We start from the raw sequence: 19,455 nt of genomic DNA, 5'->3' as shown, positions 1-19,455 counted from the left end.
CAAGCAGACTCCTTTACTGTCGACTCCGGCATCCTCCAGCCCTGTGCCAAACCTGTCGGACAAGTTTATGGGCCTGTGATGAATAAAGGAACGGGAACAACAAATGACATGAGGAAGGAGGCAAGGCGGTTGGAGGCTGAGAAGGAATGGCGAAAGTAAAGAGTGATGATGACGAGGCTAAACGACGGCAGATATGAATCAGGTCACAGGAAGCAGCAACCCAATTCTCCTGGACCAAAAGAATGTGAAGCCGAAGGGAAAGTGACTCACACATCACAGAGGGCCTTGTTTTCTCAATCTGTACAGAAAACACAAGCAGCAAAGGAGTGTTTGTTTTGCTTAATGATCGCGCCATCTGCTTGGTATTTACTCCAACTGTCCCAGGTTCACTCGAGGAGACAGACTCTGCTCCTGAGAGGTGAGAAATTATTCTCCACTCACACTGATCGTTCGGTGCTCTCTTTCTGTCACAGAGTGAATCACTTAGACGAGATATTCTTAGCGAGACGAGGAAGACACACAGCGTGGCGCATCTGAATGGGGAATTTAACAACTTGAAGACAGCCAGGTCTTCAATGAGCATGAAGGCATGAAAGAGAGATCCTTGCATGAAATATTGATGCTCCTCCAAAAGCGTCATCAGAATGACAAGCAGAGGAACCGGACGAGCTGTTGACACTGTTTAGCTAATAGTTCTGTAGTCTGTTCCCTACTGTTTGTTTAAGGACACAGTGATACAGGTGCTCAGATCCTACTGTGAGGTTATAGGACAGGTTATCCATCCATCCATTTTCTATGCCGCTTATCCCTTTTGGGGTCGCGGGGGGGCTGGAGCCTATCCCAGCTGTCAACGGGCGGGAGGCGGGGTGCACCCTAGATCGGTCGCCAGCCGATCACAGGGCAACATATATACACAAACAAACATTCACGCTCACACTCACACCTAGGGGCAATTTAGAGTCACCAATTAACCTAATGAGCATGTTTTTGGTCTGTGGGAGGAAGCCGGAGTACCCGGAGAGAACCCACGCATGCACGGGAAGAACATGCAAACTTCACACAGAAAGGCCCGACCCGGGAATCGAACCGGCAAGTTAGACAGGTTTTTGTTCCTGTGGTGTATTCGAATGCCCAATTTAGCGGACACCATGCAAAGCAGCTTTGTCCCACTTTAAGACAGCCGGTAAATGAGAGACGTCTTTGTGATTCTGGAGGGAGGATTGGACAGCCACAGGTGAAAGATTGTCTTCTTATCCCTGCAACCTTCAAAAGGCGGCAAAGTCAGAGCAGACAGAAAATTAGTAATTTATCCAGCATATATCACTCTAACCTGGATATCTATCAATGTTCAGGCTGTTTTTGACTGTTCGCCAGACAAATGAGTCATTTTTTACCTCTAGTAGTGTGATGGAGATATTTATTCAAGGGCAGGTCCCTGCTTTGTTTGCTTCATGCACACAAAAATGGGTGATGCGTTACACATTCCTGTCAGTGAGTTCATGCTATTCTACTGATCTACAGATGGTGGTGATGTGCCAAGAAAAACACGGCAAAGGGAAGAGAAGAAGACTGCGAGCCAGCTAACACAAAAATGTGGAAAAAAAACCCAAAACACACTGGTAACACTTTATGAGAAAGGAAATACGCTTCACACGTCTGTGAGAAATCAAGGGTTCACACAATGTGTTTTGGGGAGTAACACTGAATGTACACATCGCTTTATGAGAAAAAATCACAGTGTAACTTTGAATCGTCACCCTGGCTTGTTTTCACTTTTTCATAGACTGAAAAATCAGCTGATTAACACAGACAACGGATGAACAGACAATGAAAACAACGATTTGTTGCAGTTATTAAATGAATGTTTCTGGTAGAGATCTGTCATCCAGATGCATGTGTGTATTTTGTCAATGCTTGACACAAACTACTTTCTAACCTTTGAACTTTTAAGTTGATATGGCAAACAGCTGTCTATTGACACATCAAGCAGACCCAGAGCAACATTAGCATCCATTTGGACTCTTCTTATGCCCCTTGTGATGTAATGAAAGTGCAATATTCACTCTCCTTTAGCTCTGTTTTTGGTCTCCGCCAACTCCTGAGAGAAATATCTGGCTCTTTAGCTGCTAAATGTTCCACTATGTTCCAAACAGCTGTTGTTTGGTGCTGAGCAGGTAGTGAGTTTCACAGCTTTTTTACTGGACGCAGTTGCCTGCTGCTGCTGGAAACGTCATGAGGTGATTCTCATTTAAAACAGCTTTAACTTATCATGCAGCACTTCATTCTTTTGTGAAAATGTGTCACATTTTGCAACGTGTGGCTAGAACTTAATCTGTTCTGGGTGAGTTACTAAAGGCACTGATAGTCTGCATAATAAAGGGAATCCAATTTATCAAGTCAAGTCTATGTGTTTGCAGGTAAGTAACGTACACTTGAACAGCTCAAGGACAGAAACAGCTCAGAAAGTGTTTTGTGCTGACCCAAAACATTTTCCATGATGGCCGAATAACCGCTTCCCTGCCAGTTTCTATTTTTCTCTTCTGTACCAACAATTGACATGGGCAGAAGTGTTTTACATTTAGAAAGCTTCTTGACACTCCTTGCCCATGTTTCTTCCTCCATCCAAACTTTAAAGTCATCTTATCTCCATAATTCAGTGGCCAGATGTGCAGCTGCCTGGCAATAGTCCGAAAAGCGCATTTCATCTCTAAGCAAAAGGGTGAATGCAGAAATGCTGCCCCTAATGGCTCTGTAGTTTGCCAGCCAGGCATGCAATCATGTCTTCATCATGTCTTTAGAATTTTCGCTTCGCAAACCCAACTTCAGGGCTAATCTCTTGCAATTAATCACTAAAATCCAACTGCAGACAGGCTATTAAGAAGAGAAAGGAAAAAAAAAAAACAATGGTCTCTTGAGAGATAAGCAGTGAAAGTGAATGACTGTGCTGCCTGTATGGAGATGTAGCAGATGAGGACAAAGTGGTAACTAGAAGTGACAGGCCTGGTGACTGAAGCGGACAGAATTAATGAGGATTTGAACTTCAAACTAAATCAAAGCCTGATTGGAAATTTGAAGTGGAGGGATTTGTAATTAACTCAGGATGTGCTTCCAGGTCTGTGTGTTTGAACTATGATGGAAATAGTAGTAAAAAAATGTAAAGATGTATACATTCAGGCATCAGCAGGGCAAGGTCATTAATATCAAATGTTCCATATGGACGAGCTCACTTTTTTCCAGTCATCACCTCCACTATTTATCTTCTTTGCACACACGGACACTTTTACATCTAATATGTTGATTACTGCACACGCTAACCACTCTGACCCTGATCCACCAACATATGCTCCACCAGCTCTTCCCTCTGTCACCAGCAGTGTTAATCAGTATTGATATATACCAGAAAAAAATGCCAACAAAGCTGAACTTTCAAGAAAGACAGAGCACACTGCAGTCGCTGTCAAGCCTGCCAGGAAGCCAGAAATATCTGCTGAACTCACTGCACCAGTGTCCCACCTGAGACCAGTGTAGAGGCTCTAAAGACAGAGGCCACATAAATTGTATGCCGCTTCTGGAGTTTGATCCAGATGATCAAAAAGAACAAAGTTTCCAATAGTTGAGGGATTATTTTTTAGCTAACTGCTCTGTATCTGGACAATGCAGCAACATACAGCAGATGTATGATTATGCAGGTTTTAAACAAAGTCCGGGTTAGCAGAACATATTTACAAAAGTTGAAGACAAGAAGTAAATTTGGGAGAATCAAGGAACCACTACGACCTGCACGGCCAAAGGTGTCAGCAAGCTAGTTTTTGGTAGCCTTGCTAGCTTGTCTACTTGTACCATAAGAAATTCTTCAGAGAGGAAGCGCATAACAGTGTCTTTGAGAAATTAGATGGTAGTGAAATTAGTAAAATTCTACAGCACTAGAAAGACCTCTTACAGCAGTGAGGACTCATTCACTCAAACTGCATCAACCAAAAGAAGAGGACAAAGACGAATAATAACAATAATGATAAAAATAATGTTGAACATGAGAGGGATGGAGTGCCTGCCAAAATGGCTAAAAGTTTGTGCAAGTACCTCACCAAATGGAAGCAACATCAAATGCTTTTTGTAAAAACATTCCCCCTGCAGCGAAAAACAACAAATCTGCCAAGCATAAGCTCGCCAAAGAGGTGCAGGAACAGGCTTCACCAATGACTGCATTTATACTATCTCTCCCATCCATTTTCATAATCACCCTCTCCTACCAACTGTCTCTGTTGCCAGTAGCCTCTCTTGAAATCACAAGTGAAGCACAATGTGTAAATGATGTGTACACATCTTCCAAGTAATACACATTCCGACGTGCTGAAGTGCTGAATTTATTTGCCCTTTGGTGTTTTAATACATTTAATGCAGGAATGTTGAGAGCATTTCACTTCCAACTGGGTATCTGATTCTGACCACCTAATTGTAGTCACTTACTTAATGTAGGAATTCGTTAACCCAGTCCTTGTTGCTCTAATATCAAGTGGTTATCTACTGGAGATTTCAGATTTCAAATTTACCTTATTTTTAAATCCCAATGTTAGAGAGTATTTTGTACCCCCCCCCCCCCACCACCACCACCACCACCACCTTACTTGTATGCAGTTCTGCACAATTATGGATTTTTAGCAAAACATTTCAAGTAGCTAAACTGTTAGCTTGTTTACAACCTGTGTGATCGTCTGCACTGTACATGTTTTAGCCCAGTTGGACAACATTGCCGTATTCACAAATCTAGACAATGAATTTGAGCACAATATTAACTGATAGGAATGATGACCCAAACTATAAAATAGGAGGCAAGTTGTAATAAAACAGAACTATACTTCATGTTGTCTTGGCAAATCCAACTCCACTTGCTTACTGTGCAACCTCTTGAAAAGGCAAAAACATAAAAACTACACCCAATCATCTGCTTTGAATTTCAAGCCTGGAGGCCAAGCACTGAAATGTTGCTAAGCCTGTGACACCCACCTCTTTCACCTCCAGCAGCCGTCCTGGGTACTGACTCTTGGCCCGCCGTGCTGCAGCCGGAGATTTGTGGTGGGTGATGGTGACGATGTTGCTGGGTGAGGCTGTGTGGCTCAGGTGCCTCTGAGAACCCGGGGATGAAGATGGAGTTAGGTGGGGGAGGAGGGAGAAACTACGGGTCCGACCAGAGGATGAGGAGCCCTGGGGGAAGCAGGGGGTGACACAGGGAGAGAGAGAGTTGTGTGGGAATTTAAATGTGAAAGGAGCATGATAATGTAAAGGAAGAGCATGCTCTTCAAAATAATCTCATTTAAAAAAAAGTTTCAATAAGGAATGCCGGTTCTGTTCCCCAAATCAAATAAACTTCAGCCACAAAAAGCTTCAGTATTAGATTTGCATTTAAAAAGAGCCTTTTATGTTCATGAGGTCGACTGATTTGCCTGCTAACAGAGAGGAGAACAGTGCTGAGCCTATGCAATCTGCGCTAACTCAGTTAAGGCTAACTGTTAGCTAGAAATAAGTTAACCTCAAACTAAATCTTAATCTTAAAGATCCTTGTAACGTTTAAGTAGTTTACATACACCAAGTAGATCAACATGTAGCATATGGTAGATATAGGAATGTATATTCAGTAGACATTAGTTTGGCTAACATTAATACTAGCTAGCATTAGCTGTATGTAAGACAAGAAAAGTTAAATGCTGTTTGTTTTTTCTTCATGTTACTAACTTTACAATTTACTCAAAGTTATTAAAATGAGATTTTTTCAGATGACACGGCTTAAAAGAATAGCAATTATAGCCTACAAATTTTGTGCAAACAAAGAACAAGCTGTTAGCTATTAGCGTTAGATGTTAAGCAGAGGTTGAAAAATCTGTAACTTTTTACTTATCAAAATGTGGCTTAGTTTCATCATTCTTTTTATCGGTGTCCTTGTTTCTTAGATTACAAAAGGAAAATTATCACACAGACCAGACAAAGTTGCTGTAATGTGTAAATGAGGCCTATTTTCACCCTTGCCTTCTAAACCAGCATCTCAAACATTTCACAGAAACACCCTGCAACTACAAAATGCTACTTCTGTTCTTTGTGTCTGCTGAGGCTCATCAAACCAACGCCAACGCTCATTTTTACCAGCAGAAACCAACGGGAAAACAATCTCAAAAACAAATGAATTATCAAAATTGCTTAATTTAATGTTTAATTTATGTTTATATATTTGTATTTAATGCATTAATATAAAGTTACTTTCTGTATCTGTGTGCGTAGGGTGTGTCACTAGTTTTCTCTGTTGCTCTTTTGTGATTAAGATTGTACATTATTACTTTACATTATTATGATTATTATTATTATCATTATTAAAAGGTTCACTATAGAACCACTTGTTTTAAGAGTGCAGGAGAGGTAAACTTATTTTTTTACTCTTGACAAATCCCAAAAAATTGCCTCCCAATTAACCTGCAAGACAATTATATACATTAGGTGCAACCACCCAGTGTGTGTAAGCTGAATTCGAGCTTTATTAAAAAAAAACAAACAAAAAAAAAACATTAGACATCCCTTTTGTCATTTCTTAGTTCTTGGCACCAAAGCTAAAGTCACATCACATTCTTCATTTTGATGCCTCCTTCGCCTCCCCTCTGCGACTCTTGTCTCTTCAGTTCGCTGACCTCTGCGCTCACGCAGGCAGCAATGTCAGAACAGTATCTCTCTCTTCTGTCTTTACTCTCCATTACTTTACAGCAGCACAGGGAGACAAGGCACCAGAGATTTATCCCTCAGAAGAGCACAGAGGTCCGGCCACTGCGGCGGTGAAAATAAGATAGATCAACTTCACTCCTGGGACACCAGCCTTTGCTACATGTTAAACCAGGTAATCACACCTACGAATACCACGGCGTTTTAACATAATGTCACATACATGATTAGGAGTTAATTGTTTGTTATTCTTCCTCCGTGAGTAGGTTTTAAGAGGATAAAACAGCATGCAAAAATGCATTTTTACAAGAAGAAAATCATATCAATACGCCTGTAAGAACATCTCCTTGTGATTAGATGCATCCAAACACTAAACAGAGGGAGTTGCAGTATAGTGGGCAGGTTCTTGTGTAATCATTTTAACTGAAAATAATCAGCTTACAGGAGAGAACACTGTTGTGTTGTGCAAGGCTAAACCACGAGTCGTGAGTAAGCAGAAAAGGAACAGCATTTCACGAGTGCGAATGGATAGACAGACTGGGGTTCTGTGCTCCAAAACTGGCACAGAGCCCTGAGCATTTCAATAAAAGTGGAACAGAAAGAAGATGTTAGACCGAGAGGAAAGTGGGAAGAAATGCAGGAAAATATTGAGTATCACAGGTGTGAGGAGCATACTAAGTACAGGGTTTGTAATGCCAATGAAAGCAAATGCATATCAATAAACTATCAGAAATAAGGTTAAGTTGGGTCACATGGGAAAGTGTTGGCGGATATTTTTGGCTTGTGACCAATCAAAATGACCCGGAGATGTGGAAGCATCCAGTATTTCATTAAGAAGAAATTCCTGCAGTAATCTTGTGACATTCAGCTTTATGTTGGGGCCACCATCACCCACCACACTGACACACAACAGAGTACCATTAAATACACCAAGGAGTATATGAACATTTCCCCAATCTTACCACCATGATAAAGTAAGAATAGACACTACACCTGTGATGAAAACATAAATCTAAGGCCATATAATCGCACCCTTGGTAAATTTACAGCCATGACAGGGACTCCAGGCTTCTGATCTTACATAAAAGGCAGCGTGTGCCTAACAGACTTAGCTCTGGGGTAAATAAAATCTACTGCTTGCTGCTTCGCAGGTGCTCCGCTGTCACTCGACCGTGGGCGGACTTGGCCCTGTGAGAGGCCGGCATGGGTAGATGGTACAACGGTCAGCTGCTGACCTGCCATTTTCTTCACTGCAGGGAACAACATTAATTACACACAAGCTATTGAGTAATAACCTTGGTTAGAGCGAAGAAAAACAGTTTTTAAAAACCTATACACAGATACCTTTAGTATGAAATTACCAACTGAGTTTAAAGCCCAGGACAGACACTCACATGTGCATGTCCACAGTCTGACTCTTTGTGCCCTTCCTGTCAGGAGTTCACTGTTTGTGGTTTCAGCCTCACACACAAACAGTGAGCACACACACACGGTAACTGGCCTATTTGTGTGGCGGCTAATCATCTTGATAACCAGCAGCTGTGCTCACTGAATCTCCACCTGCAGCATCCTCTAAAACCACACCTGCATGTGTTGGTATACGTAGAAGTCTCTACAAGTTTTTCAAAAAAGTGTCAGTGCTGACCGATCAGCTGTTTGCGCTACAAAACCTAAAAGAAGAAGCCGTTTCTGCTGTCGTCGTCTTCCTGGATATTCCTGTAACGCTCTTCGTCTGCGGACAGCATAAAACATGGCCAATACAAGCTGACGAAAGAAGAATTTCAACTTGCCCAAACAAAATAAATTCCTGCAGACCTCTCTCCATTTTTCTCTCAGGTGGCCATTTTTCTTCTTCTTCTTCTCTGTTTATTATAGCCATGTGCAATGTAGCTCACACCGCCGACTTCTGACAAAATTGAAAACTGATTTCCATTTTGCTTAAAATTCACTTGACTATAGATGGAAAGACGGCTACGGTAGAGAAGCCTTTTAAAGAAGCAGGTAGATGAGATTCACAGAAAATTGTATTCTGTCCATGTCACAAAAATATACCTACATTCAATCTGCATTTGGATTTATCCCAGAGGTTGTTAGAAATGATAAGAAATAGCCTCTGTGGCTTAATTTTTTGTGTTCAGTTGTTCTCCACTGCCACTTATGCTCCTCGTGTAAATATATCCTAATTTTGCTGCCAACAAAATACATAAAAAGAATCATTTATTTTCGAACAACACCATCTCATGTCTTTCTCTTAAATGGATAAAAGTGAAACTCTGAAACTAGGACACCTAGTTAGTTAGACTTGAAAGCAGTGAACAAAGCAATAACCACCGTAAGCAGCTACCTGTGGCTAGACAAAGGAAACCGGCTCTCACTGCAATGAACAAGGTCAAACTCTGCAACTAGACCTGATGGGAATCTACGAGAAGCTCCAGGCAGAGAGATAAGAGCATCTCCTCATCCCTTTAAGAGTTATTGCTTTATTGAACGTGAGCTTTCTTACATTGACAATGTGGCTGCAGAAAGTGTGTGGCAGGAAAGAAAGACATACAAGGTACATTTGATGAAATACAGCAGCCCTAGATTACCTCGAGGTCCATCATGTAGCTGCTCTGGAGTTTTCAATCACAGCACATGGAAATGAGATTCTGCAAAAAGCTGAATAATAATGATATAACTTCAGACGCTCGTCACCTTAGCAGTGTTGCAGTCAACACATTTATCCAACATTTCCTGTCAAGCAGATCATCAGTGCACAGGCGGCCATGAAATCTGTGTGAGAAGAGTCCTACCATGGATGCCTATGGTGCAGTTATGTCGTAGCCTTCAGTGACGGATTTCACCTGCTGATATCATTAACGCGTGTATCATATGATATTGGAGGATATCATGCTTTAAACAATAAATACAGTGTATTTCAGCCTGGTGTATTCCCCATAAACGTGGCCATTGTGGCTCTATGGGTTGTGCTAACTTGGCGCTCACCACATCTGTTGAAGAGTTTCGGGGAAATGAGGAGTCATGCAAAGCGATATCAGGGCAAGCTGCAGGAGCTTTGAACAGTTTTCCAAATAAACATCATATTTACATGAATCATTTCAAACCCTCATTTCTGCGCTCAACAACTTCTGCCTATTTGATGTTTCCTCGAGGGAGAAGGACCGAGTCAAAAGATAACTGTTGGCGAGACTTCATAAGGCCGGCGAGTAGCTGCTGTGCTGTCATAACATTATCCTCGGTCCTAACTGTGGGAATACGTTTATCATTACTAATTCCAGATCAAACGTTAAAGTAGCCTGCTCCTTGTAGAGTAAATAACTCTGGAAATGCAATGACTGTATGTGAAACTTGTTGTACCTTTCCTAATTGTTATCCAGATGCTGCCCAGTAGATGTATAAATAATGACCGAACAGGCCGAAGTTTAATCCGCCTCTTGCATTTGCTTTTAATGTTACACATCCACATCCGTTTTCTCCTTCTTTTCTTCTTTCGGTACACAAGACTGCAGCATCACACACACAACGCCGCTGTCAGTTTGATTGACAGCTGCTTCACCTGCTTCCCGACGACATCTGAATCCATGCGTGATCGTGAGATAAGACGTGCTGTGCGCGGTCATGCGTGCAAACAAGACACAGTGTGATCATTAAATCAGCATCAAAATCAAAGCCTCCCAAAGCCAAGTTTGAAAAATGTAGTCTGTACATCTGTATCTAGCCCCACTATAAAATGTGTCACACTCTTTCATCCCATTTCTTATGAAGACAGACCCCCCTGTCCTTTCTTTGTAATGAATAAATCCTGCTTCACTGTTTCTGCTAAAGAGGCTCATTGTCAGAGATGCAGCCGAACCTCCACCGCTGGCTACCTCATCGCCAGAGTGGCTGCGATAACGATCTGAGAGGCAGACAGCGCAGCTCGGGAAAGGATTAGACCACAGTAGTGGGTACAGTAATAACAGCTGCTGCTGTGGCGATGCCCCGCAGTCAACGAATGGGAACAAAACACCCGCAGGACAGAAGGAAAAGGAGAGACAGACCACCGTCCCCCTTCCACTTTTCCTCGCTTATCCAATCTTCCCTCGTCTTCTGATTGCTTTTCTCATCACGGCTGAGCAGAGTAATTGGACTTTCCCCTCGCTCCAGCTGTGCAGCAGTTTGAAGTGGTGAGGAGCTACATGTTGAATAAGTGAGCTGGCGATGAGGCAGGATAATGAGGCTGCAGTATTTTAATTGTTAAAAAGACACATGAAAGAGCGTCAGCACGGAAAGAAAGTGAGTGTTCATTGTCCTTTCTAAAGTTTGAAGGTGAAAATATGTTTGAGAGGAGCGTCTTATGCACTCAGGGATGAGCGACTCACCAGCACATCCTGGCCTCCTGCTCTTTCCACACTCAGGTGTTCATCAGAGCCCTTCAGCTTCCTCACCTGAAACCAAACACACATGCAGACAAATTAATGGAACATAACCTGAAAAATTAGTGAGGAAACATGACAAAAGCATAAGCTTCTGTGCAAGGGGAAGACACTTCATGGCTTGATGGCTGTGAAACTGACGTGAATCAAACGCCGTGATGCCTTCACACGACATGTGGGACATTTTGGACTAACTGGTTTGACAGCACTAATATACAGTCAAGAATTTATCACATGCCGTACATTATAACAGAATCTAGTGCAAACATCATTTATTCTGAGTCAGAATGTTTCAGCTCGTTCAGTCATGGTCCACAGACTGGGAGTTTCCTCCAACTAGTCAACAAATACAGCCTCTAGTCATGGACACTATGCTTTTAGTCAGAATCAGCCATTTTAAAGAAGTTGTCTTGGCTTTCAAACATTCAGAATTTGAAAATGAGGTGCACAAATGAATAGAAACATCTTTCACCTCAATGCAAACCAATACAGCAAAACCAGCAAGTAGAAACTTAAAATTTGCCTCTATGATGGTGTCAGTAAAAATAAAGCTTTATAAGCTTCACAGATCTCGGATTTACACTTGGTCAGTTGTATTGAATTGCATCAGATTGAGCGGATGTTTCCAATAAAGTGGTAACTCTGCTGCTTAAGTATACACCAGTCACACAATGGACTTCAGAAGTTAGAAACTCAGCTTAAAACATAATACCAGCATCCCAACATCAGCTCGTTCATTCAGAGCTGCAGCGACGACCAACAACAAATATGCCTTCATGGCTTCCGTGCACAAAATCAACTTTAATACCAAAAGTTTGCCGAAGAGATAATAAAGTTTGGATTATTTTTCTACTTCGTGCACTACTGAATTGCACACTGTCACAACCTGCAGTGGCACACCGGACGGAGCTCTATAACAAGCCTCATTTTCTACTGGATCAGGCGGATGGGGATGTACCCCACCGAGATACAGACAGCACACACAAATACACCGAATAATCCCTCGAAGGTCTCACTAAACCTCCCAAAATGCATATGCCAAAATATTAATCCATGAAGCCCATATTAAAAAAGACTGGTTGTGGATAAAGTTAGTTACTTCTACAGCCAATGAAGTAATCTTTCAGAATTAGCCCAGAAGGATATGAAGAGGACGGTGAAAGCAGGGACATTTAGTGACACTCTCATCCTCAAATAAAGCAGCAGGAGCGTGTTACCACATTTCCCTAAGTCGCTTCTGTCAATGGAAGAGCTAAAAATACTCTTGAATTAGACAAGCAAGAGAAGTTACACATGACACGAGGAAGCTGAGCTCTGCAAACGGTGTCCATCCCGGATTTTCACATCCTTTACACTTTCCAAACGTAGTATCTCTCTATGTTAAACGCATCTGTGCTCGCTGTTGTTGCATCTTTTTTGTATCTCTCACTTTTTGACTATATTTACTTTAGAACTGTTTTCAATTGTTGCTTTTCATCATTTCCTATTCATCCTTTGTCATATTGAAAATGTCCTTACATTTTACATTTACACACACGGACAGATTTAATTAGGAAGCGTTACTTGCCTGCAGAGACACGGCATTTAAGGTCTGCAACTGTGGATTTGTTCACTCCATTTGTGGCGAGACAGCGAAGGGATTCAGAAAATGAAAGAAACCTCTTACATGAAAGAAAATGATGATGCGTATGGTGTATTGAGACCATAACTCCCCAACTGAATTGACTCAGAACTGTTCAAGTTAAAATATTTAAAGTCTTTGACCATCTGTTTCAATCTGTTTCACCCTAGTAAAAGTTCATTCATGTACCCCAGAATACCAGTGGTCCTTTGCACCAGCTGTACAAGTTCTCTCTTAAGTTAGGACGTTCACATTAAATGAAATGTTGAAATTAGTCAGTCATCAGTTTGATACTGATGTTTGGTTGCAGCACAGAGACCTAAGATTCATCTCAACAACTGTCAACAAACCAAAATATTGTTTTCTATTTTGATATATTTGCTTGCTGGCACTATAACAGTAGTTTCTAATGTCAGATTTAGAGACGTTACCAGCTTTGCTAGTCCTATAACACAGTGTTAGAAGTTACATTCAACCACAGGTTACATTTGAATTTACACACAACTGGTACAACCCAGTGCTCGTCACTGGTAAATGCAGCGCCCAACATTAGCTTTCTGACACTTGATGTTCAAGACACAGCTTCTGTTTTTATTACATTACTGCTGTTTGGTTAATGTCCACAATTAAGCTACAAAGTTTGATCCATAATTTTTAGCTGAATAAAAAAATATCTTGGAGCAGCTTTAAAACTCTGGAGGGGATGTTAAGTGGGACTCAGGGGAGATGATGCCATTTAAAATGAAAAATGGCACACACAAAAATTCTGTCACTCTCTAAAAAAGACAGCAGACTATAAGCAGAACAGGAAGTAAGACAGGGCCAGGACTTGTCCAGACTGTACAGAGGGTCTTCACCTGGTGAAGGATCTGCTCCTGTGGCACACACTGGCAAACTGTTGAACTCATGACCCTGACCTGAGTTTACTCAAATGGGAAACTGTCGCATTTATAAACACACACACACACACACACACACACACACACACACACACACAACAGGACTCTCCAAGGAAATGTCAAGGCTTTCCGCTCACTTCTCTTCCTGCGGGAACATACGCCAAGAGCTTGGGCCAGGGTCATGTTTACAACTCACTTACTGTGTGTGTGTGTGTGTGTGTGTGTGTGTGTGTGTGTGTGTGTGTGTGTGTGTGTGTGTGTGTGTGTGTGTGTGTTACCTTGGCACTGCTGTCAGAGTGACGTCTGGCACACGCTTGGAGCTGACTCATCCAGAACTGCTGCTCCTTGGCGTCGGAAGCTACAAAGACACACAGAACAGAAACACATTGATAAAATTATCGGCCTTAACTTCCTTTACACACAAGATGTTGAGAATCACAGATAAATCCTTACATGAGTTCACAGTCTGGTCAATATGCAGTTAGAAGAAAGCCATCTGCCTTAAAGTGTCTCCACATCCAGCGATGGTTAACATTCAGTTCTTGTACTGTGGCTTCTATTTCCACAGACCAACTTTTAAATTATTAAGGCACTAAACATCATCAGAGGAACGAGATGCCTGTACTCATTAGAGTTCACAATTTGAACCTCTTTTCTTAAGAAGAGCATTCAATAAATAAAACAATACAAGGAATAAAGTTAAGAGTAAGCGCTGAAGTCACTGAGGTCATGTCCTTGATTTGATTACCAGAATTTCAACAGACTGTGAGGAGTTACATGGGTAATATATGAACATAGGTATTTAATTGACTGATTTCAGGACGAGTCTTAGACTTTAAATATTAAAATTGTGACTATTTTTAGCCAACAAAATAAAGAAATTAATATTAAATTCAATGCTCCAGCACCAGAAGTCTGTTCTTGGCAGAAAAGATAATTAAGACCTTAATGTTCGCTAACGTAACAGCTAAAAACAGGGGGGTGGGATGACTTAGGCAGACCTGGACTCATGCAGGGTTGCAACCGATGCTTTATTTTCATTGCTTATACTTCTATCCTTTTTTTAAAATTAATCAATTAGTTGTTTACTTGCTTGGTACTTGTTTTTAGGCTACAAAATGTCACAAAAATGTAATAAAATAAAATCAAATCCAGAGGCGATGTCTTCAAAAGTTTAGATTTGTCTGATCAGCCTAAAGATATTCAGTTCATATTTGTTGAACCCTCCTGCAAATATTCTTAGGTCCAACAGCTTAAGATCAGGTTCAACCAGTCTGAACCAACACAGCAAACACGGTTTACTGCGAGGAAAAGTGGCGTGATAGGAGGCAAAGCATTTAAAAGCAAAAACAGTCACACTGAAGCGTCAAGATAAGGAGAATGCACGATAAAGAATAAAATAGTATGTATGTACACAATACATTATGTACAGATTATAAAAATACTAATTCCTAGTATTCTTGCCATATGTTGAATTGCACTTGAGAAATGCTGTTGCATATGTAAGTCTATGTATTTGTAAAATATGTACAGTTTCTAAAAATACTGTTGCCAATATGAATAATAAATACAGTGTTTGTACTATTTCACAGCTGAAAAAGAAAATACAACAAATTAAAAATTGCTCAAGATGTAATGGTGTTGCACCAGATGCAGTGGATAATGTGAGCACAGAACGCAAGAAAGAGAAAAAGCAAATTTCCCAAAATGTTTAACCGTCACACGAGAAGATCAGAGAACCAGCACAACCGTGACAGAGCCTGTTTTAAGGTGGAATGAATGAGTGTTTTTGATTTAACTCGTGACTGCTGCCTTAAGCCTAGAAGTAAAGGAAACTGCGAACATTTGGATGAAGGGTGATGAAGGCTGCATATGACTGAGGCATCAGTGAGGACGACCTGCTCGGTGATCTCATCTGAAGCCAAATGATTATTCAACTTGCCGACGGTTCACCCGACCATTTGATCCTGTTACCTTCTGAATGAAGTCCTCGGGGCTGATTTCACATCTGAACCTCTTCATTTTCTTCTAAATGGAACATTCAGTATTCGAGAAACAACAGCAGTTCATTTGGCTGGTTTGGAGCAGCACAGGAAGCAGCTTGATACTCTCTGCATGCTTGTGGTTTTCCCTTTGGCACAGAGACAATACGCCCTGTTATCGAAACACAAATAGCCAGTTGAAGCCCAGACTTGCTGACTAACACATCGAGCTGCAGCCCTTCCAGTTGAAGGAGACACTGACTGTCTGCTTGTGCTGACCCACTCCAGGTCAAACTGGAAAAGAATATCCTTCTGATCCCATTTCACTGACTAATTATTACAGAACAATGTCTTTGATAGGTCTGATGATGCTGAGTTTAGTCTGTAGGTCAATCCTAAATGAAGCACCAGCAGCAGAAAAGACTCAGAGACTGCACCTGCTCATTCTGTGCAATAAACTAAGTAATTAAAAAAAAAAAAAAAAAATCATTCGAATCATAAAATCTCACCTAAAACAAAGATCCCTCTCAGTAACAAAAGGCAAAGTGTGTGTCAGCACACCTGCACACGGCCTCATTTTAAGATGCGCTTGATTTTGTGTTATCAATGGTAAATCGACTGCCAAGGTCTTGTATGTACACCACTGCAAATATACAAAAAAATACCGTAATACACCCATCCACTAAAATAAGTCACCGAAAATAGTTTAGGGCAATATATCATTGTGAAGTCTGGGCAGATGCAAGCTTCACCAGAGGGTCCATCAGGGGCTCATGGCAGCACTTCAGAGCAGCCTTGCAGAACAAAAAAAAACAGGACTGGGACTTCCTGCGTCTTTACGGACCCTCGCATGAACGTACACACTAGACCCAGAAGACTGAGGCTGGAAAATAGGAAAACATCACTTATTTCCAGACCATGACTTCAAAATGCTTCAGGTCTGCCAAACATCAGGCTTCATTCAGATCTAAACAAGGGTGTAATTAGCACTTATCACAGCAATTAAGCTTTAGAGTAGTCGTGAGTGATTTTCAGGATTTAGTTTGGCCTGCTTCTCAGGCAACATACAGGTTGTCGTATCCTCTTGGTGGAGGTTATTATGGCTGTATGCAGCCTGTGAAGCCGCCTGCAGACACTGCTCAGGGCTGAGTGAAGTCCTGCCAAGCCCCCTTCGCATAAAAAGACAGATATAGAGATAGTGTCCTTTTCTAGCTGCATCTTTCAGTAGTCTGATTTGACTGATAATTATTACTTTTATTTTATATAGTATATATGTATATATATTAGTGCTGTCAAAAATACGCAAATCAATTTTAACGGCGTCATTTTCTTAGCGCAAGATTAATGTTCTTTGTGACCTAGTGAACTTGTAGTTTTTTATAAGCTGTGGCCACTGCTAGTAACGTAAAAAAAACTACAGCATCTAGTTGTAAACAAAACAATAGGCACGCCCCACGCACGTGTTTGGTCTTGTCCGCTCGCTAGCTGTAAAAGAGTAGGCTACCGGTTTGTGTGGATGTCAAGCACGAAACGCGGAAATGGATGCGAACAAGATTCTGAATGGAAAGCTTAGTTTCAAAAAGTTGCCAGATGGGTCGACTGACAAGACCAAAGTTATCTGTGTGTATTGTCGGTGTGAACAGAATTATCACCGTAGCACATCCAGTCTGAAATACCACTTGATGGCCAAACACACGGCGAATGTGCATTCTCCGCCGCCTCCTTGTCAAAACCAGGCAATGATGGATGGCTTTCGACAGAGGCATATGGATACCGCAACTAAGAACAAGCTTACTGCAGCCATAGCCAAGTAATGTTCATTCTTTCTGAAGAGAAATAAGAGGCTGGGTTCATAACCCTCTGGTGAATAAATACTGTAGAAGAGCATTATAGTCTGACTGCTTGTATGTTCAAAGGAAACTTAAGAAAGGAAAGTTTAAGCCATGGTTTAACTGCACAATAGCCTGAGTCCTAGTTTACAATGATGTGCACTTTGTAACTTTATTTTGTATCACCCTGTTTAGAGGATTGTTGAAGGGGCTTTTTTCTAACAAAGTATTTATTTTTTTGTCATCTGTTTATTGACAGTGTTAAATTGCGTGAGATTTTGCTTTAAATGTGAATGACTGCTCAAAGTGAGAATGTTAGTGTGAAATAAAACACTACACGTTGTTGTTTTCAATAAAAAACATTTGCACAAAGCAAGCCTATCCACGTTTCCATGCTGATTAGAGTATTAAAATGATAATTCATCTTCCATTTAGAATAAATAAAAATGTGTGATTAATTTGCGATTAATCACGAGTTAACTATGACATTCATGAGATTAATCGCGATTAAATATTTTAATTGATTGACTTCAACTATTATGGAAAACATGATGACCAACTTGATCATTATTTGTGAGATTTGGGAGTGCTGAGCAAACTTCTGCATTGCAGTGTTTTAAATGTCAGCTTTGAAACCAATTCAAAAAGCATATTTTCACAAGCTGCTCACCTCTGAATCATGCAGCATAGCTGAAATAAAAAACCCTCTCATATACTGTTTGTGTTCGCCTGCACGCTGGACTGTCGTTGGATGGTGGGCGTATAAGTGCAGGTCTGTGACACCAGAGTCCAGGCTTCACCTCCAGACTGTGGTTAGATTTAGGCAACAAAAAGCACTTAGGTCAAGTTTGGGAAATATCCTGATTACTTTAGTGCCTAAACAGAGCCATAAAGAACTTGAATAATGCTGCAGTCACGACGAGTAGGTGAAATACACTGTCAGTAAACCTAAATTCAGCAACAACGTTTTGCGGCTTGCAGGTGCTTTAATTAACAACACTTGCCCATTATGTTAATAGAAAATGTAATTTGGTTTATTGCATTTCCTTCTAAATGTATTTGCGGCTGCAAATTAGTTCTACATAAATGTAATTACTGGGTCACTTTTTGCATGAGTACAAGTCCATTAACGCTTTTGAGGTGAGACTGTCTGAAAGCGCGTGACTTCATCCCCACAATTTTTAGTCTCATGTCGTATGAAGTGGCTCGTTTGAATCCTGCTGAACCTTTTAATCCACTACTGTTTGAAAGACGCCTGAATTAAACTCCACTCTGCGTGTCATCAAAGTATTTTCAGTATCTCTTCTCCCGATTCTCATCCGGAGAAAAGCTTTAAACGCGTAAACGAATGCAGCAATCTCCCCATTAGCGACTGGATAATGAGGAGGGATAGCTTCATTAGATTTGTGTTGCAGGAGTCGCATCACCACCAGAATGAGACTTTTAAATCATCTGTTCGGTGTTAACTGGTTTTTTTGACATGCTGATGGAAGACATTTCAAAGCATGGAGCATTCAATTTGCACTTGTCACTCACTGCCGACATCCTCCGCAGTCATGAGAACACCTTGAATGAGGAGGGAACTCTGAGAAAATGAGACGTTTGGAGAAACTCTTGACGAGCGCAGCATTTGAGTCGTGCTGGGGGGGTGGCTGCTAACCTCTCCGGGGAGAAGAGGGTATTCATATAGAAACACCTGTGCAAAGCTGCCTCTCTCCAAAAATACCAAGTATCAACCTTCCCACTTGTTTCTTGTTGTCATTGTCCACAGAAATCACTCACTCTAAAGGGGCCACTTACCCGAAGAGTGAGCAGGCGCCTAAATCAGATATTTTTCTCTGATGCGCACAAGCCTCGCTGTGATTAAAAATAATTAGTTGTCTGTGCTGAGCAGAGTGTCCTCCGTATGCGGCTATGCTAATATGCACCTGCTTGTATGGTGACGCGAGAGAATAACCACACTACTTAGCTGAGAGCAGGACGTGCTGCTCTCATTCAGGGAGAATACTA

The 19,455-nt window shown here is 41.3% G+C and overlaps 1 protein-coding gene across 1 annotated transcript in view; it reads right to left on the bottom strand.

The window, feature by feature from the left end:
• LOC139345443 (oxysterol-binding protein-related protein 10) overlaps window positions 1–19,455 on the bottom strand; it is a 69,920-nt gene that overhangs the window by 33,741 nt on the left and 16,724 nt on the right. Inside the window, exons 3-5 of the mRNA XM_070984018.1 lie at window positions 13,913–13,992; window positions 11,061–11,126; window positions 5,005–5,202 (exon numbers count right to left, since the gene is read on the bottom strand). Of these exons, the coding sequence (XP_070840119.1) occupies window positions 5,005–5,202; window positions 11,061–11,126; window positions 13,913–13,992 (344 nt within the window). The remainder of the gene's footprint in view (window positions 1–5,004; window positions 5,203–11,060; window positions 11,127–13,912; window positions 13,993–19,455) is intronic.

The sequence above is a fragment of the Chaetodon trifascialis genome, chromosome 17 (genome assembly GCF_039877785.1).
Source record: "Chaetodon trifascialis isolate fChaTrf1 chromosome 17, fChaTrf1.hap1, whole genome shotgun sequence".
NCBI classification, from domain to species: domain Eukaryota; kingdom Metazoa; phylum Chordata; class Actinopteri; order Chaetodontiformes; family Chaetodontidae; genus Chaetodon; species Chaetodon trifascialis.
The sequence above is the reverse complement of the archived record's forward strand: the minus strand, read 5'-3'. Positions and strand labels throughout refer to the sequence as shown.